The sequence below is a fragment of the Anomaloglossus baeobatrachus genome, chromosome 6 (genome assembly GCF_048569485.1).
Source record: "Anomaloglossus baeobatrachus isolate aAnoBae1 chromosome 6, aAnoBae1.hap1, whole genome shotgun sequence".
NCBI lineage: Eukaryota > Metazoa > Chordata > Amphibia > Anura > Aromobatidae > Anomaloglossus > Anomaloglossus baeobatrachus.
In genome coordinates this window covers 537,106,666-537,126,679 of record NC_134358.1, presented here as the reverse complement: position 1 = coordinate 537,126,679, position 20,014 = coordinate 537,106,666, and the positions used below count along the sequence as shown (strand labels likewise).

General features: G+C 43.8%; 1 protein-coding gene across 3 annotated transcripts in view; it reads left to right on the top strand.

Annotated features, from left to right (window-relative positions):
* The window catches only part of CACNB2 (calcium voltage-gated channel auxiliary subunit beta 2), a 462,222-nt gene that overhangs the window by 166,184 nt on the left and 276,024 nt on the right, over nt 1-20,014 (top strand). The window contains exon 1 of one of the 3 annotated variants that reach the window (XM_075315587.1): nt 6,394-6,981. The exons of the other annotated variants lie outside the window; for them this stretch is intronic. Coding sequence (XP_075171702.1) covers nt 6,934-6,981 — 48 coding nt within the window. The 5' untranslated portion in view covers nt 6,394-6,933. Of the gene's footprint in view, nt 1-6,393; nt 6,982-20,014 lie in introns of those variants that run through there. 3 annotated transcript variants of the gene reach the window in all.

The following is a 20,014-nucleotide window of genomic DNA, read 5'->3' as shown; positions in this document are numbered from 1 at the left end:
CCTTGCTGATCCTAAAAATCCAAAGACTCTGTAGCAAAGGGAGAACCGGGGACAGGACCAGAGACTCCTACCCACAGGGTTCACACTACCGTCAGGCGGACAGAAGTGGACAAACCACCGAACGGGGACCCCCAGTTGCTCTACGCCACGGGGACCCATTTACTAGAGACAGGTGCAGGGCAAGAAGGTACCAGGGAACTAAACTGGCACTGGAACGAAGGGGACCTGGAGGCAAAACTATCCGGCCTCGGGCAACCAGTTATCACCAACCAGCAGTGAGTAAAGACTTGTTACACTGAACTTTGGTGTGGACTCCTTTCTTCTAACACTTGTCACATCAACCATCCACTGGGGCCCGGCCCTGCTTGCGGAGGGCCTACCTACCAGGCTGCAAATAACACCAGCCCCAGTAGTGACAGTCTGCAGCGGCGGCGGCTCCATCCCTATAGCCGCAACACCGTAAGTGGCGTCACGTATGAACACTTATCCCTTGTAAATACACCCCCATTACAAAAAGGGCCCAGGGCGCGGGACCGGGCAACGGCCACCAAAGTGACATTCCCAAGAGAGACACTACCTGGGACCGAGTACCCCATATCCCTGGGCGACACATTAACCCCTTCAGAACTCAATGGAATTGAAATACTCTCCTACTTGGGTAAACTATAAGCGGGCTTTAAAGTGGATCTGCGATCAACTAAAACACTGTGACCTTCTGATCCCAGATCCCCCCACCCCCAGGTCTTAGCATAGTGCAACACAGTCATGACCAATACTTTCCCTTTTTTATTTATTGTGACTGTATACAGCTGTTAAGGGAGGTTACTGTACTCAGAGTTTGCTAAAAACCATACATTGATCCTTAGGATTTAGTAGCATAACACCATTGTTGAGCTGCTGTCTTGTAGCATAATTATTCCAGTAACCTTTATGCAATATAAGGGCTGTTCCCATTTGTCTATAATTCAGGACTATGGTTTTACAGTATGTGATAATAGACGATAACCGCTGGGTGGCATGTTATCATTTTTCTTATCAGATTGCACTAATTTGTGGTATATTAGTATTTACTGTGTATTTGTGTATTTTTTTCGAGGATTTTTTTTAAAACACATTTAATAAAAATTAGTTTTAGAGAGTTTTTCTAGTTATTGTAGTGATTTTTACTCCTGGAGCTTTTTTCTACCAGCTTCATCATCTAGAGAAACACTTATAGTTGTCAAAAGACTACAATCTCAACATTTTTGGTGTCTTAGGTCAGGACATCTATTTAAGAAGGACTCGCACCAAAGTTTTTATCCCCGAAATATATTGTAATCATCATATTATGTAGCACTGTGTACTTAATTGCTTATTTTGCCCTCCTACCCAGTTAATTCTTCTTTTTTTCCCCAGAGACTTTTCAGAGAGGTGAAATTGTAGTTCTAATGATGACTCATGCAGGGAATGGAGACTTCCTGTTTCTACATAAAGCTTAGAAGGAATCAGCTAGTCCGTTTTTAAGCATGTGATGCCATAGACCTAATGGAAAAGAGAAGAGTTAACTTTGTAGAAGGGCTAAATGAGCAATTGAAAGGGCACAGTGCTATATAAATCATGATTGCAATATAGTAAGTAAGTGGATAAAAACTTTGATGGGGGAGCGTAAAAAAAAATCACACAGTATTGCCACTAAAATGAATCAGTGGACTGTCCGTCATGTACGGATAACAGTAGAGAACCACTTCTATAACCTCATATTAACAACTGTGCATCACCCCCAGTAGTCACAGCAGTACAATTCCTTCCCATACCCCATCAGTCAGAGCATTAATCCAGTTTCTTCACCAAGTAGCCGTAAGCAGTGACTTTTTTTCTCGTCTCAGAAGTCATAATTCCTCTTTTTTCACCCAATAGTTGCAGCTGTGCTGTTCTTTTCCAGTCATAGCAATGCCTCTCTTTTTTTGACCCAGTGGTCATAACAGTTCCTCCTCTTCTTCTTCTTGCCCCATGAGTTGTCACAGTACCTTTCTTTTTTCACTCCATGGAGTCAGCGCAGTTCTTCTTTACCCTTGGCCCAGACGCCATAGTAACACCTCCTTTTCCCCAAGCAGTCAAAGCAACACTATCAATTCATTTTGCCCCAAAAGTCACAAATGTCTTCCTTTCTCCTCCCCCCAGTAGTCACAGTAGCACCTTCCTCCTTGCTAGCATAGACAGAGTAAGATTTCCTCCATACAGTATGTATACCTTAAAGTTTCATGTGCACAGGCACTCTATGTTTCTTCTTGTTCCTTATCCCTTCTGCTTCAGGCCGGGTTCAGACGGCCATCTTTCACAGTCCATATGTGGACCGTAATATGTGGAATGACTGCAGGTCTTTTGACCTGAACTGACAGCTTCACATGTGTCTTTACACATGTGAAGCTGTCAGTTCAGGTCAAAAGACCTACAGTCAATTTGGGCATTATGGTCCATATTTGGACCATGAAACATGACTATCTAAACTCAGCCCAAGACTGACATGGTGGCTGTGTACCCTTGTAGTGCTGGGCTTCTGTCACGCCGGAGTGTTCAGATGCTCAGCATGCAGTGCAATACAAGGGTAACAACGGGAATGATATAAAAGGAATGCCCTGGCAATAAGAAGAGGGGACACTTCACCTGAGTCTGTACTCTACCCTCCCTAATGTCCCTATTTGGGTCCTTCCCCCCCCCATCGCCATCATGTGCCTAGGCCCTTGCTTGCCCTGAACTCACCCTGGCTAGTAAGAAGGCCGGTGAGAACACAAGTCTCACCACTGCAATAATACAAAACAAGCTAAGGGAGACAGACAGGGGAAAATAGAAACAGAAAGGAAAACTCTCCAAGCTCCTCAAATGCAGCTAAACATCATGGCTGCAATAGTCACGACTTTTCAGCTTCTTCCAGAGACTGGCTCCTTCCAAAGTGGTCAGCATAGAAAGAGAATCTATAACCGGCATCAGATGGTAAGACATGTGACTTTTTATAATGAAGGGCAGTGGTCACAAAAGAGCTGCAACTGAGATTAAGGCTACAAAGGACAAGAATCCTTCACCCCTACAGCCTTAAAAGAAAGTAGATTAACTCAGACACAAGTTATTGACCTGCGCATAATAAAAGATTGTGACCTTCTGGTTTCAGACTTGCCAGAGGTCTCCCCAGGGAGGGATACACTCATGACAGCTTCTCATGACACCAAGGACAACTGGTTTCTCCTCCACACTCCAAAAACATATCAGTAGGGGACTTAGGGGTACTTTGCACGCTGCGACATCACAGGTGCGATGTCGGTGGGGTCAAATCGAAAGTGCCGCACATTTGGCGTCGCTCTCGACATCGCAGTATGTGAATCCTTTTGCATACGATTAACGAGCGCAAAAGCGTCGTTATCGTATGATCGGTGTAGCGTCCGACATTTCCATAATTTTGCAGCCGCGACGGTACGATGTTGTTCCTTGTTCCAGCAGGCAGCACACATCGCTGTGTGTGAAGCCGTAGGAGCGAGGAACATCACCTTACCTGCGTCCCGGCTGCAATGCTGAAGGACGGAGGTGGGCGGGATGTTTTCGTCCCGCTCATCTCCGCCCCTCCGCTTCTATTGGCCGCCTGCTGTGTGACGTCGCTGTGATGCCGCACGACCCGCCTGTGGAAACACGGGGCTCAGTGGGTGCTCTTGTCCGCTGGCCCAGCCGCCTTTAGAAAGACAACGTGGCTCAGGGCTCATCCCAACTGAACTCACGACCTCCTTAACCATGGGCGGAACACTACTCAGACAACACAGGGTAAAGGGAATCACAATATTAAGACTTTAGTGGATCCCCAAAATATTAACGGCACATAACACATAACCAGCAAAACACACAAATGTAACAGGCAACAGAGTCTCACCCTTCCGCTGGCTCACCAGGCATTAGAATGTCCATGCCTCAGAGGTTCCAGGGTTATTTACTCCAATCCAGCAGCACCCCGCTTTTGACGGGCACCCACCGAGACTGGAATAACGCCAGATTTAGGAAGCTGGCTGAGGTCTGCAAAGTCTGTACCAGGTGACTGGATTGTCCCAACCTGGGTTTCCTCCTTAAGTAGTCTTTGGTTTGAAGTCATGTAGCCAAGTATTCCTCTAGTCGGAGCAAAAGTCCCTAGACCGAGTCCACAAGGTATCCTGGTTATGATCCCCTAGCCAGCTCCTAAGAGCTTAGACTGGATCATGCGACATCCAACAACTATTGGTGACTTAAAGAAATCCCTTTTATTTGCCATAACCTTCCCTTAGGATAAACTGTGCCCTCAGCGGATTGGTTGTACAAGGTTGCTTCTCTTATTGGATGAATTTCAAGCTGCATGGATAATGTTCATTTAAATGATGTGGATAGAAAGACTGAGGATATCTACATGTAGTCTGCAAGTCACAGACTAGACAATGCCTACTAAGGTAATTTACATTAGATTAGCAATACACAACTACATTACAATGATTGCTCCGAAGGGTCTGGTCCCAAACAATAGTTTAGCAAACATGAGTTAACACACAGAAGAACAATACGTCTGGCTGAATTTTAAGAAACTTTAACCCATGCTCTGCACTGAGTGTCCATGTCGTCACACCGCCCCCTTAGGAAGGAGGCGGGTCGCCGGCCAGAGCGACGTCGCAGGGCAGGTGAGTGCATGTGAAGCTGCCGTAGCGATAATGTTCGCTACAGCAGGAATCACAAGATATCGCTGCTGCGACGGGGGCGGGGACTATCACGCTCGACATCGCAGCATCGGCTTGCAATGTCGTAGTGTGCAAAGTACCCCTTAGATTGTGAGTTTTAATAGGGATGGTGATGAGGATGTCTATAGTGTTCTACGGAATATGTTGGTGCTATATAAGCAACTGTAATTGTGCCACCCCTTCAGCAGGTGAACTGCTCGGATCCAGGATTGCTGTGGCTCGAGGGTCCCCGGTCCCGGGGCTCAGCTGCCACTTAATTGAAAAGGGGTTTTTACAGGGGATTAGTTTGTGACGCCACCTGCAGGGTGCAGTAATAAGGGAGTACCGCCGTTGCTGAGGGGAGTACCGGGGCAGATGATGTGGGGGCAGCTAGGTGACAGTTCCCTCCGCAAGTAGGGAGGCCCCAAGACTCTGCAGGAATGGTGGATGATGCTGTGCAGGCTTGCTGGACAGGCGGGATGCAGGGAGAGGGGCAGTGTACTCACTCAGGTTGTTGTGATGTTAGATGCAGCCAATGAAGCAGACTCACACACTGTACTAAACCAAAGTTTCTGGGTACCACTGCAACTGCGAGGAGCCCGTCCGGGTGTCCGCTCCCACCGGTATCACTTTAATGGTCCGGAGCCTGCCTCCGTGCACAATTTTAGTTGTTCTTGTGACCCTTTGGCCTGAAGCTGTCAGGGTCCCACTCCCTATGTGTAGGGGAGCTATGCTCTCGATGGCTGACACTTGGGATCTCAGTGGGTCGCATAAGCTGGAAAGCCCTATCCCCCTCGTTGTGCTGATGCCTTCGATCTCTGAGCTCTTGGGAAAGTTTATAAAGAGACTATCCTCCACAGGTTAATTATCAAGGCGCTTGAAGCCTTTCCCTGATGTAGGGTACTGTATTCCGCCGTACTCGGTACCGTCCGGTTACTGGACTTTCTGGTGCCAACTGTTCTCCAAAACTAAGCTAGGGCACCCCTTTCCAATACCCTGCGACTGGGTCTCCGACGACTCCGGTCCCGGACCACCGTCTGCGACCCAACCTAGGTCACTGCTGGGAGCTACAACTCCCAGCTCCTCACTTTTTGGGAGCTACTACTCTTCTCTCTCTCTCAACTGAAACTCTAACTGACTTCCTCGCCTCCCACCAGTCTGCCTGACCCCTAGGTGGGTGGCCATTTTCCAGCTAGACCAACCCACTGGTGTGTCTGACAGGTCATGATGTGAGGTGTGGTTGGGATTTGTGGTGCTGATGTGAGTGATACCGGTTTTCAGGAACCACCTGGAACCATGGGGGGTAGGTCCTCCAGCAGAGAAAGAGAGGATGCAGTCCCCTGTGACACCCTGATATAGTCAGGGGTGTCACATAATAATAGGAGGAGTTGCACCAAGCAGCTGCCATTATCGTTAACTAGGTGCACTCATATTACAAGTGCCTAAAGGTGATTAGGAGACAAGACAGACACCATGACATCCTTTATATTCTGACACACTACATGCAGTCATCTTGTTACTGCAGGTCATGGACCGCTATGCACATAGAACAGGCACTTATCTCCCTCTTGGCCATTAGAGGGTTAATGCTGGCATGCAGTCGGCGAGCTGACAACATATAACTGCAACAGCACGAGAGTGAGAGTAATAAGGCCGCCGAGCAATGCCGCCTGCAGATTCATGTGAGGCACGTAGCGCAGGCAGCCAGTTCGGAGGGTGCTCGAATAATCCAATGGATGCAGCCAGCGTAAGGCTGTATGTTGAGGCTCAGAAGAAATGGTCAGTGATTGGGCTCTGTCTGTGCTCAGGGATGGGGGTGACAGGTTGTGTGTGTTTGTGAATCTATACATGCAGCCTCAGCAGAGAATATGATCCCCCACATCCACAATCCCGGGGACAATATTGGTGACATTGCCGATAATAAAGATCGGGAGTAATGCATTGCAGCGTTAAGCGTGCACAGCAGAGTAACAATACTACCCCCCTGCACCGGTAAGGACACCATGCTCCTTGTAAACACGTCTGTGGCATCCGAGGATCCGTCCTATGTGGGAGACACATTCTGTCTACATTGCAGACGCAGCCTCTTGGCTTTTTAATATATGGCTCAGTGGAGACTTTGGTGACTTGTTGTCGGGTGAAGCCGCGTCTCCGAGTCATGGAGGAGCATGTCTCCGAGGGAAAAGTGATCCAGACAGGAGTCCAGTGCTGATGGCATCCCTCCGTCCTCCTCTCCATGCAGTGCTGTGGACTGGGACATCGCCGGAGAGTACGGGTTTCCTATGTAAGTTTAATGGTTACCTAGGGGTGGTCATCCCAGAATGTCTCCTCTGTCATTAATGATCAAGTGGATGGCGATTTTGGTGATGTGCGAATTTACCGCAAATGTTTCCTATATCTGTATTCATAGAGATTGTGTTCTGAAAAATATATTACATATCTATCCCTCTATCCATCTATCCCTCTATCTATGCATCTATCCATCTATCTATCTATCTATCTATCCCTCTATCTATCTATCCCTCTATCTATCTATCTATCCCTCTATCTATCTATCCCTCTATCTATCTATCTATCTATCTATCCCTCTATCTATCTATCCCTCTATCTATCCCTCTATCTATCCATCCTTCTATCTATCCATCCCTCTATCTATCTATCTATCTATCTATCTATCTATCTATCCCTCTATCTATCTATCTATCTATCTATCCCTCTATCTATCTATCTATCCCTTTATCTATCCCTCTATCTATCCATCCTTCTATCTATCCATCCCTCTATCTATCAATCTATCTATCTATCTATCCCTCTATCTATCCATCCCTCTATCCATCTATCCCTCTATCCATCCCTCTATCTATTTATCGATCCCTCTATCTACCTATCTATCTATCTATCTATCTATCCCTCTATCTATCCATCCCTCTATCTATCTATCTATCCCTCTATCTATCCATCCCTCTATCTATCCATCTATCCCTCTATCGATCCCTCGATCTATCGATCCCAATATCTATCTATCTATCTATCTATCTATCTATCCCTCTATCCATCTATCTATCTATCATGGCTAATTTCAAATTGTCCACAATACTCATGAAAACTTACACCATGTGTCATCGGGGTCAATGGAATTAATATAACACTAAGAAGCAAATGGTTGGATATCTATCTATTTATCCATCCATCCATCTATCTCTCTATCTATCTATCTATCCTTCTGTCTTTTACCTATCCTTCCATCATCTGTCTATCTATCTGTTATCTTGCTTTCCATCCATCCATCATTCTATTTATCTATCTATCACTACATCTATCTACGGTAAATCTATCTCTCAATCCATCTATCTATTTCTTATCGATGTATCCATCAATCTTCATTTCTATATGTATATAGTTCTATATCTATTAATTAACCTTTCAATTGATTTATCTCATTATCTATCAATCATCTGCCTAATTACTGTAGCTGTGTATCCATTAATAATCTTATATTTATCTATCCATCTATTTACTGTATATCATCTATCTGATATCTTTCCATTATCTATCAATCATTTCACCTATTTACCTTTCTATCCATCTAATTTATCTATCTAGCTATGTATCTATCTGTCTATCTATCCATCCCATATCTATCTATCTATCTATCCATCCATCCATCCATCTCTCTATCTATCTATACACCTATCCATTATTTATCTATCTATCTATCCAGCCATCCATCCATCTATCTATCTATCTATCTATACACCTATCCATTATTTATCTATCTGTCCAGCCATCCATCCCTCTATCTATCTATCTATCTATCTATCCATTATCTAGCTATCTATCCATCTATTCATCACTCTTATATCTATCTTTGTATAACCAAAGTCATTCTATATTTACAAATATATTTATTTATCTAGATAACATTTACAGCTCCGTAGAAGCCTTTATCTGACACGTACGCTCCATTACGATGCTGTATATTACCTCTCCGCCTACAATGTGATATTTCCTGGCTGTATCGGTGTATAATATGTATCGGGTGCAGTGTAATATGCCACTAACCTGTGGCTTTCATAGACTGAAATAAGACGGAAGGAATGTGAAGTTGTCATTACCGTGGTGCGCTCTCGCCGGACTCTGCAGATGCTGATGCCTCATAGCAACAGCACCGTCATGGTCTTCCCATCCATGATATTGTTACCCATGTGCCTGCCCTGCTCGGAAGCCACGTAATAAATGTGCACACACCAGACTGGCTCCCTGCAGTGTCAGTGTGCACATATGTGCCCATATATATACTGTATATATATATATATATATATATATATATATATATATAGATATATAGATATTGGTGATTGATGATTAATAGTATATGGCAATGTGGCTGTATAGGAGGAGTGTCTTCTAGGGATATATAAGTGCATAAGCTTATTATAGAAGATTATTTGTGCAGAGGTCAGATCATGTTGGGAGTTATAATGTTCTACGTCTGTGTAATACATGATAGGATTGTATTATTGTCATACCACCATTTGGCCAGTAGGAGTCGCCCTATAAGAGGCGGTGAAAGTAGAACGCTACAAGGTCTTTCCCCTCCAATGCGGCTGGGGAGTGCGGATTAAAAAAACACCTGCATGAGTAAAGCGTTACATTGTATATTGGTAATATATTATTGCTCGGGATCGTTACACAATTTTTGTAATCTGTGTTTCACATAATCAACTTTATAAATACACTCCCTGACAGAAGTTTTTGTCGCTCATCCATGTTATGTAAATTAAAGCTTATAACCTGATTTTAAATTCATCCATTGGTTTCATAAATTACTTCTTTGAAAGCTGAAACCCTCCCAAATTTGGTTTAGGTTATGAAAATAAAGTTGCTACAAAGCTGAAATATTGATCATTTAATGAGCACAGAAAGGTCAGATTTTGGCAAGACAAACGTTTTGTCGCTTTGTCATATAATGCACCCAATTCTAGTTTACATCTTCACCTGTGCTCACTAAATGATCGGTTAAATAGTGGTTGTGTATAAAAAAAAAACAGTTCCCCAGACCTTCAGTTGAACTGCAACTTGACCTATGACAACATGCCAAAAATCCACCCTGTGACCAAAGCCTTGATTATCAAGAGGCTGAAGACCAGATCCACTGCAGAGGTGGCTGGCACCTTTAATGTGTCTGAGGGTTAAGTACAAAGAATTAAAACAAGATTTGAAGAGACTGGAGATGTTTTTGACAAGCCCAGGTGCGTCACACCCCGAAAGACAACTGCTCAGGAGGAACGTTTGTTGGTTAGAAAATCCAAAGCCAGCCCCTCTTCCACTGCAGCAGAGCTCCAACAGGCCTGGTCACCTCAAGTCCCTGTGTCAACTAGAACAGTTTGTAGGATTCTGTCTCGAAATGGCCTCCATGGTCGAATCAGTGCCCAGAAGACAGCACTAAACAAAAGGCAAATAAAAAACCGTATGGCATGTGCCAAGTCCCACAGCCTGCTAAACAGATGGACGCTAGAAAAGTGGCAGAAGGTGGATTTCTCTGATGAATCTTCAGTTGAATTACACCACAGCCGACGCAAATACTGCAGGAGACCTACTGGAGCCCCTATGGATGCAGAAAACAGTTAAGATTGGTGGTGGAAAGATCATGGTCTGGGGTTACATTCAGTATGGGGGTGTCCAAAACATTTGCAAGGTGGAAGGCAATATCAATAGCCTAAAATATCAAGAAGTATTAGCTACCTCTTACATTCCCAATCATAAAAGGGATAAAATTCTGCAGCAGGATGGTGCTCCATTTCATACATACATCTCTACAACAAAGTTCCTCCTGGCAAAGAAGATCAAGGTGCTCAAGGACTGGCCAGCCCAGTCACCAGACATGAACTTCATTGAGCATGTTTGGGGTAGGATGAAAGAGGAAGCTTGGAAGACAAAACCAAAGAATCTAGATGACCTCTGGGAGGCATGTAAGACTGCATTCTTTGCTATTCCTGATGACTTCATCAATAAATTGTATGAATCATTGTTGAACCGCATGGACGCAGTCCTTCAAGCTCATGGAAGTCACACAAAATATTAAATATGGCTCTAATAGCACCACAACTTCATTCACCAATGTTATGCAACATATCTTTGTATTAGAACTTAATTACTTGTTTGAATTTCACATTACTTTCTGTGGGCGACAAAACTTTTGTCTTGCCAAAATCTGACCTTTCTGTGTTCATTAAATGATCAATATTTCAGCTTTGCAGCAACTTTATTTTCATAACATAAACCAAATTTGGGAGGGTTTCAGCTTTCAAAAGAGTAATTTATAAAACCAATGGATGAATTTAAAGTCAGGTTATAAGCTTTTATCTACATAAGCGACAGAACTTCTGTCAGGGAGTGCATAACTTTAGCCGATATCATGAAAATATTATAGATTTTGGCGTAAACTTAGCTTTAGTCATTGGAAGAAAGTTTGACTTATGGTTAGCAATTAGTGGGAACCTCAAGGAAGGGCCGGAAGACATCGAACCGTTAGTGGTGGGTTGTGAGGTGATAACAGAAGGAAGTCTGTGTGTTGCCTCAGGGAAGCATCTGAAAAGGTATCTGCTGCAATCGGCGTGAAGAAAGTATTAAAGATGGAGTCTGCTGATAAAGATCTTTATGATTGTGAGAAGAAAAAATGTCAAGCACTGCCATGTATAACTAACTATGTGAAAACTCAATCCGGGTCAAATGTGAATACCATCCGGTCTGATGCCAGTTATCTGTTATGTCTTTGCAACTTTTACCTGCGTAAAAGACTTTCTGTTGTTAAAGAAGCACTCCCATCAAAGTTTTATCCTTGTAATATATGGCAGTCATCATATTATATAGCACTGTGTACTTACAATTGCTCATTTTGCCCTTCTACCCAGTTATTTCTTCTCTTTTCCATTAGGTCTAAAACTGACTAGCTGAATCCTTTTAAACTCTATTGTTGCATTTTTCTGCTAGTAGATGCAGAACTTTTTTGCTCCAAATACTCAGCGTGGGCGCATAGCAGGATAGTTAGCATTTGGTGAGCTTCTGCTTAAACATAGTATCTAAATAGAAAAAAAACAGTGCTTCAGTGAAAAGAATGGGGGAAAAAAAGTAATTATTGTCCTACTGTACTGGCTACTTTAAAGAGAACCTGTCACCATTTTTAAATTTTGCATAAAATTCTTCCACCGTGATATAGGAAAAGACATTCTTGATTCTCCATATAAAATTGAGGGAGCACAGAGGTGTCGTATTGGCCATATTAGGCTGCTTTCACACTGCGTTTTTTTAACATGCCTCATGAACGTTTTTGCTGCAAAAGCGGATCCTGTTTTTGCAAAGAGAAACACATGCAAATATTTTACAGGATCCTGTCACATGAAGTTTATGGGCGGTTATTGGAGTCATGTGATCGGGAGTGAGGGGAACTGAACATGACAGACTGGAAATTCAGATGCAGCTGGGGGCAAAAGAGAGAGGAGAGAGAAGAGAGGAAACAAGAGGAGAGAGAAGAGAGGAGAGAGCAGAGGGGAGAGAGGAGAAGAGAGCAGAGAAGAGAGGAGAGAGAAGAGAAGAGAGCAGAGAAGAGAGGAGAGAGAAGAGAAGAGAGAGGAGAGAAGAGCAGAGAAGAGAGGAGAGAAGAGAGGAGGAGATGAGAACTGAGAGAGTAGGAGAGAGGAGAGAGAAGAGAGGCGAGAGCAGAGGGGAGAGAGCAGAGGGGAGATAGCAGAGAGGAGAGAGGAGAAGAGAGGAGAAAATAGCAGAGAGGAGAAGAGAGGAGAGAAGAGCAGAGAAGAGAGGAGAGAGAAGAGCAGAGGAGAGAGAAGAGAAGAGAGGAGAGAGCAGAGAGGAGAGAGCAGAGAGGAGAAAGGAGAAGAGAGGAGAAGAGAGCAGAGAGGAGAAGAGAGAGGAGAGAGAAGAGCAAAGAAGAGAGGAGAGAAAAGAGCAAAGAAGAGAGGAGAGAAAAGAGCAGAGAAGAGAGGAGAGAGAAGAGCAGAGAAGAGAGGAGAGAGAAGAGCAGAGGAGAGAGGAGAGAGAAGAGCAGAGGAGAGAGAAGAGAGGAGGAGAGGGGGTGAGAGGAGAGAGAGAAGAGAGGAGGAGAGAGGAGAGAGGAGAGAGAAGAGAGGAGAAGGAGGAGAGAGAGAAGAGAGAGAGACTGTGATCACGCCAGGCTGGTTTCTGGCCAAACAGGATCCTGTTTATCAGTATACCACCATTCCCATGTGTTTGCGTGCGGTTTAGTCAGGATCCAGCAATTTGCAGTATTTGGACGCAGCTCAAAAACGCTACAAGTAGCGTTTTTGAAAAAAGTTAAAAAGCTGCAAGTCGCTGGATCCTCACTATAACGCACGCAAACGCAGGTGAACGCATGTTGACGCGAGTCCATTGCAAATGCATTGAAATGAAAACGCATTTGCACTGGATCCGTTTTTTGCGTTAAAAAAACGTTCAGGACGCATGTTAAAAAACTGTAGTGTGAAACCAGCCTTACCCATGCATCTGTTCCGCAGCCATGGACATGGGCTCTTGCTGTGTAGAGTATAAGGAGAATGTGATTGCAGGGCAGACATTTCCTGCAGCATACCCAACTGTTTCTCATTACTTTCCTTACAGTGCATGTGCCATTGATGGCTTTGAAGTTAATTGCAGGAAGAAATCTTTCACTTCCCTCATTAGTTCTACGTTCTGGTTGAAATGATTATGCTCCTGAGTCACGTGGTTACTGCAAAAAAACAAAGAAGTTATTTGTCAGGCATATGCGACCCAAGTATTATCCTATAGAGTACCTGTTGTGTCAGGTTCACAATGTTCTGTCATATCTGTATATGGGGAATAATATTCTGCATTTATCAGTAGCTTTCACTGCAGAGGCCCCATATTTAGATGTCACATTTCGCTGGACTCCGCTGCAGAGCATATGGAGAACAAGCTTCTATTATGTCTCTGATACACAACACATTAAGGCAAGCATGGCTGACATTACATAGCACTCCTAAGCAGTATAGTTGTGCATCCAGCACTGTGCTGAAATATAAAAACACCTAGTAGAAGCAGCAGCAGCAGCATGGAGGACATTATATGGCAGTACTAAGCAGGGTAGCTGTGAATCCAGCATTGGACTGAGATAGCACACTTACTAGAAGCAGCAGGATCATGGAGGACATTACATAACAGTACTAAGCAGGGTAGTTGTGAATCCAGCATTGGACTGAGATATCACACTTACTAGAAGCTGCAGCATCATGGAGGAGATTACATAGCAATACTAAGCAGTGGAGCTGTGAATACAGCATTGGATTGTGATAGAACACTTACTAGAAGAAGCAGAATGGAGGACATTACATGACAGTACTGAGCAGTGCAGTTGTGAATCCAGCATTGGGTTGAGATATTAAAACACTAGAAGCAGCAGCATCGCATCATGGATAACATTACATAGCAGTAATAAGCCGTGTAGTTATGAATCCAGCACTGGGCTGAGACATTAAAAATGTAACGCCTGCCTGGAGCCACAGACACAGACGGGCTGTAAAGGGAGGCTAGAGGAAAGCCGCTCACAAAGCAGGACCTTGAGAACTCTGCCACCCTTTAACCCCTATACAGGGATTTGGAATTACACAGAGCCTCAGAGATCACCACCTGTGATAGGCCGTAGTCCGTGGTAGTCAGGCAGGGGCAAAAACCAGGAGATGCTAAACAGGAACAGAATCGGCAGGCAAGGGCGTAGTGAGGAGACAAAGCAGAGGTCAAATCCGGAACTGGCAGCAAGGTACAAAAATGACAGGCAGGAGGGTAGTCAGGAAACAAGCAAAGGTCCGCGCACAGTAATCAAAATACAAACAGCACATGAACCAGGAGTACAGAACTATCTCTGGCAGTGGTCACGTGACAGGAGGGGGAATAAGAAGGGTGTGGTGTCTTCCCATTGGCTGCAGCTGAATGATGGTAAACTTCAGCTGGGAGACACACGCCACCTACAGTCAGCCAGTGGTACTGCAGGTCACAGGGAAACCCAGCCTAGTGGATGACCAGAGCCTGCGCTCACCAAAGCCACTTGCACTGACTCCTCTCCCATCACCATCCACGGTGGGAACACAATGTCGCCTGGTGATCGGAGCAGAAGTCACAGAGGCGGACTCCGGGGGGGACATGACAAAAACACTTAATAGAGGCAGCAACATCATGGAGGACATTACATAGCAGTACTAGGCACTGTAGTGGTGAATCTAGCATTGGGCTAAGATATTAAAACACTTACTAGAGGCAGCAGCATCACGGAGAACATTACATAACAGTACTAAGCAGTGTAGATGTGAATGCAGCATTGGGCGAAAATATTAAAAAACTAGAAGCAGCAGCATCATGGATAACATTGCATAGCAGTAATAATCAGTGTAGTTGTGAATCCAGCATTGGGCTGAAATATTAAAACACTTACTAGAAGCAGCAGCATGGAGGATATTACATAACAGTGCAAAGCATTGTAGTTGTGAATCCAGCTCTGGGCTGAGAAAGTACATCAGCAGCATGGAGGACATTACATAACAGTACTCAGCAGTGTAGATGTGAATCCAGCACTTGGTTGAGATATTAAAACACTTACTAGAAGCAGCAGCATCAATGAAGACATTAAGTAGCAGTACTAAGCAGTGTAGTTGTGAATACAGCACTGGGCTAAGAAATGAAAACACTTAGTAGAAACATCAGCAGCATGGAGGACATTACATAGCAGTACTAGGCAGTGAAGGTGTGAATCCAGAACCGGAGTGAGATATTAAAACACTTAGGGGTACATTGCACACTACGACATCGCAAGCCGATGCTTGCGATGCCTAGCGCGATAGTCCTCGGCCCCGTCGCAGCTGCGATAGCTTGTGATTGCTGCCGTAGCGAAAATTATCGCTACGCCAGCTTCACATGCACTTACCTACCCTGCGACGTCGCTCTGGCCGGCGACCCGCCTCCTTCCTAAGGGGGCGGGCCGTGCGGCGTCACAGCGACGTCACACGGCAGGCGGCCAATAGAAGCAGAGGGGCGGAGATGAGCGGGACGTAAACATCCCGCCCACCTCCGTCCTTCCGCATAGCCGGCGTGAGCCGCGGTGACGCAGGTAAGCTGATGTTCCTCGCTCCTGCGGCTTCTCACACAGCGATGTGTGCTGCCGCAGGGGAACGAGGAACAACATCGTACCTGTCGCTGCCGCGAAATTATGAAAATGTCGGACACTGCACCGATGATACGATTACGACGCTTTTTCGCTCGTTAATCGTATCCAAAAAGACTACGATATCGACAGTGACGCCGGATGTGCGTCACTTTCGATTTGACCCCACCGACATCGCACATGCGATGTCGTAGTGTGCAAAGTACCCCTAAGAGCCAGTCACACAGACCTCCTGCTTCTACTTTCTCCCCAGCTTGTCCATACATTCCTTCTCCCTCTCCATCACATCTTGTAAAGGAGGCAGCTGCAACATAATCTCTCAAGGTGAAAATACATCTTTATGTGACTCTCTTTCAAGATAGTTTAGTGAATTGAGAGTCAAGCAAATTTTGAAAAAGAAAGGAGTAATGCTCAGTTTTTATTTTTCCCTCCCCCCCCCCCCACATCAATTCTGCACTGATGTTCCAGCAATTCGCCCGATTTTTGGCTATTAATGGCCAGAATACGTCTTCAGCAGTCACATATCGCTTGGGGTTCCGCAGTGAGGTGAGTTAAAGGGAACCTTTTAGCACGTTATTACATATGGAAATAGTGGGATTGCTGTATAGACACTGATCCTCCAATAAAAATAATATATTTTTTGTCAAGTTCTGATGTGTCAGTCACGAGAAATCTAGCATAGAAGCCATATGCAAATCAGGCTGCAAGTGCTCTGGGGGCGTGTCAGTGCACTTGGAATACTTACAGCCAGACCACTGCTTCCATATGTAAAAATGTACTAACAGCTTCCCTTTAAATATGGTACATTATATGGCACATTATCACCAAGGACACTGATTGACTGCAGCAAAAACTTATGTGCCTGACCGATCATCAGCACTAGATCACCCTGGAAGAAAACAATAAAATATTTTGTTTAAGTTGTTTTGTTTTTTTTTATATCATTTGCTGCAATTTTTTTCAGATGTTAGAGAACACCTTATAATCTTCATAAAATCTTGCAAAATGAGAATTCTGGCATTACTATGGCGTCATTGTTCTGTGCAGCACACAAGTGGTTCAGAAGAAATGCTGTCTGTCCTAATAATCAGATACTGTATATGCTCTAGTCTGCCCCCTAGTGGCCAAATCTGGATGCATAAAATGCAAGCAAAGAAAAAATGAAGAGGGCAAAGCTGCAAACAACTAACACAGACAAGTGTACATAGGAAAAATACAATACACATGGAAGTCTATGCAGCCCATATTTTATATAGAGACAGAATTTTGCCTATAGTGGTTGCTACAACAGTATATGGTAAAACGTAAATGACTTCAAAGGATGGCAGCCACATTTCCAGCTGACCGACTGGCTACAACAGCTGTCCCAGATTAACTCTGGGACTCATCTAGGGTTGAGCTTTGAATAAAATAATCCCTAATGTAGGAGGGTCTGTGCAAATGAAGATAGAAATGATTTGCTACAGGGGGCCGTGCATTGTAGAGATGAAAAACCTCACAATCATGGGTAAGAACAAAAAAGAACATAGATGGATAAAAGGATGGAGAGATAGAAGAATGGATAGATGGATAGACAGATAAATAAAGAAGCATAGATATAGATAGATAGATGAAGGGAGGGATGGATAGATGGATGGATAGATTGAAAGCGGGATTGGAAGACGGATAAACAAAAAGGGATAGATAGGAAGACAGATAAACAAAAAAGGGAGGGAAGGATAAATAGATAAACAAAAAGGAAGGGATAGATAGAGGATAGATAGATAGAAGGATGGATAGATAGAAAGATAGCTAGATAGAGGGATAGATGGATGGATAGAAGGATAGATATAGATAGATTAATGGAGGGATGGATGGATAGATGGATGGATAGATTGAAAGAGGGATGGATAGACGGATAGACAAAAAGGGATACATAGGTAGACAGATAAACAAAAAAGGGAGGGAAGGATAAATAGATAAACAAAAAGGGAGGGACAGATAGATAGAGGATAGATAGAGGGATAGATAGAGGGATAGATAGAGGGATGGATAGAAGGATGGACAGATAGATAGAAAGATAGCTAGATAGAGGGATAGATGGATAGAAGGATAGATAGATAGATAGAGGGATAGATAGAGGGATGGATAGAAGGATGGATAGATAGATAGAAAGATAGCTAGATAGAGGGATAGATAGATGGATAGAAGGATAGATAGATAGATAGATAGATAATAGATAGATAGAGGGATAGATAGAGGGATAGATAGATAGAGGGATAACAATGAAATTACAACATCAAGAAGGAGATGTCGTGGAGTTATGGAAATCACAGGATGGATAGACATGTTAATGATTTGCAAATGATGACGTAATGGAAACAAAATTATCAAAACCTCTTGAGTTTTTCAGTGTTGAGTAATAGCGACATGACCAGAAGTCCCGGCACTTACAGCCTCAACTGCGATTCATGAGGTTATTAAAGGGAACCTGGGTAAATATTGCTAATCCCTGCCTAACCCGTCCCTGTATACATTAGCATAAGATAAAAGATCTTTAGAAAATGTATTTCTAAAGATCTTTTATCATATGCTAATGAGCGCGGGGACTACAGAGACGGTGCCGTATTAGCTGTATATCAGTGCCGATATATCAATGTATCAGACAATGAATACATGAGACATGTTCTCCTTGAGCCAGCATCATCAACTGAACTCGTGTATTGAAGACACCCAATTATACAGAAAAGCTACTTTGGCCTTGAACCTAAACAGGGAGTTCTCCACTCCTTAATTTCTCACAGCATCTTGTAAAACACATCTTTGTTCCTTGCACATTCTTTCCGTGTGAACATTACTGATAAGACTTTTGCTCATTATTTGAAAACTTCCATTATTTGTATATCTGTTCACTTATCCTTGGTAACCCCTTCATGACTAAACAACTTTGAACAGAATAGATCTGTGCAATTGCTACATAGACAGACAGATTATTATACAACTACATCTATATTTTGATTATTTACATACACAGATATTCTTATTACGTTTAAACAAACATACTACAGCTCAGACCACCTTCACAGTTGCAGTCTTCACCCAAATTCCTCCCTTGACACGAACATGCTAATAGGGCGGACTAGTCAGAGGATATAACGCCCCAGGGACTAGTTCCCTCGCTCATTAGCATACGATATAAGATCTTTAGAAATACTTTTTCTAAAGATCTCTTTATCTATGCTAGTGTATACAGGGACGGTTAGGCAGGGATTAGTAATATGCACCCAGAACTGCTCGTGGTTCTAGGTACATATTGGACCTGACAGGTGTGGTATTGGCTGCATTGTTTACTACTAAGAAAGATAGAATCCAAACGGTAAAATTGGGGTTCATACCGACCATTAAGTGTCCGGGGCTCGAAATCAAACATGGACTTTTTTTAAAAAAAAAAAAGTTTGTGTCGGAGTTCAGGCGTTGTTCGTATGCTAATAAAGTTTGTTGAAAGGCTATAGCTCAGCCAATCAGTAAACTTGATTGAATGAGGAAGTTGCCTGTACACTGCTGTGAATAATAAAAGAAAAACAAAAACATGATGTGAGGTCCCACCTATATTTAGTAACCAGAGCAGGTAAGGCCGGTTTCACACATCCGGCTTTTTGCCATTTTGCCGGATGCGGCGCTCTCCCGTACAGTTAATACAGTACAATGACAGCGCAACAAGCGCCGGTCACATGCTGTCATGTGACCGGCGCATGTGACCCGGAAGTTACAGCGCTGTCACTGTACTGTATTAACTGTACGGGAGAGCGCCGCATCCGGCAAAACGGCAAAAAGCCGGATGTGTGAAACCGGCCTAAAGCAGACAACTGCAGTCTTCAGTTCCCAGCAGTCAGCTTTACCTTGCCTGATTATCAAAAAAATAGATACGACCACACTTTATGGAATTACTGAAATAAATAAATGTTAAAAAATTGAATCCCCTCTATTTTTGAGCTCGGGGCTGGTATTATCATGCTGGGAAGGTCCATGGTTATTGGGGCCCTTACCAATGTATTAATTCAAAAGGAATTCTAAAAGACCGGCGTAATCCAGTGGGGTAATGTCCCATGATGCCCATTGATTCCTACGGAGCTTCATGCTGAGAACAAAGCTC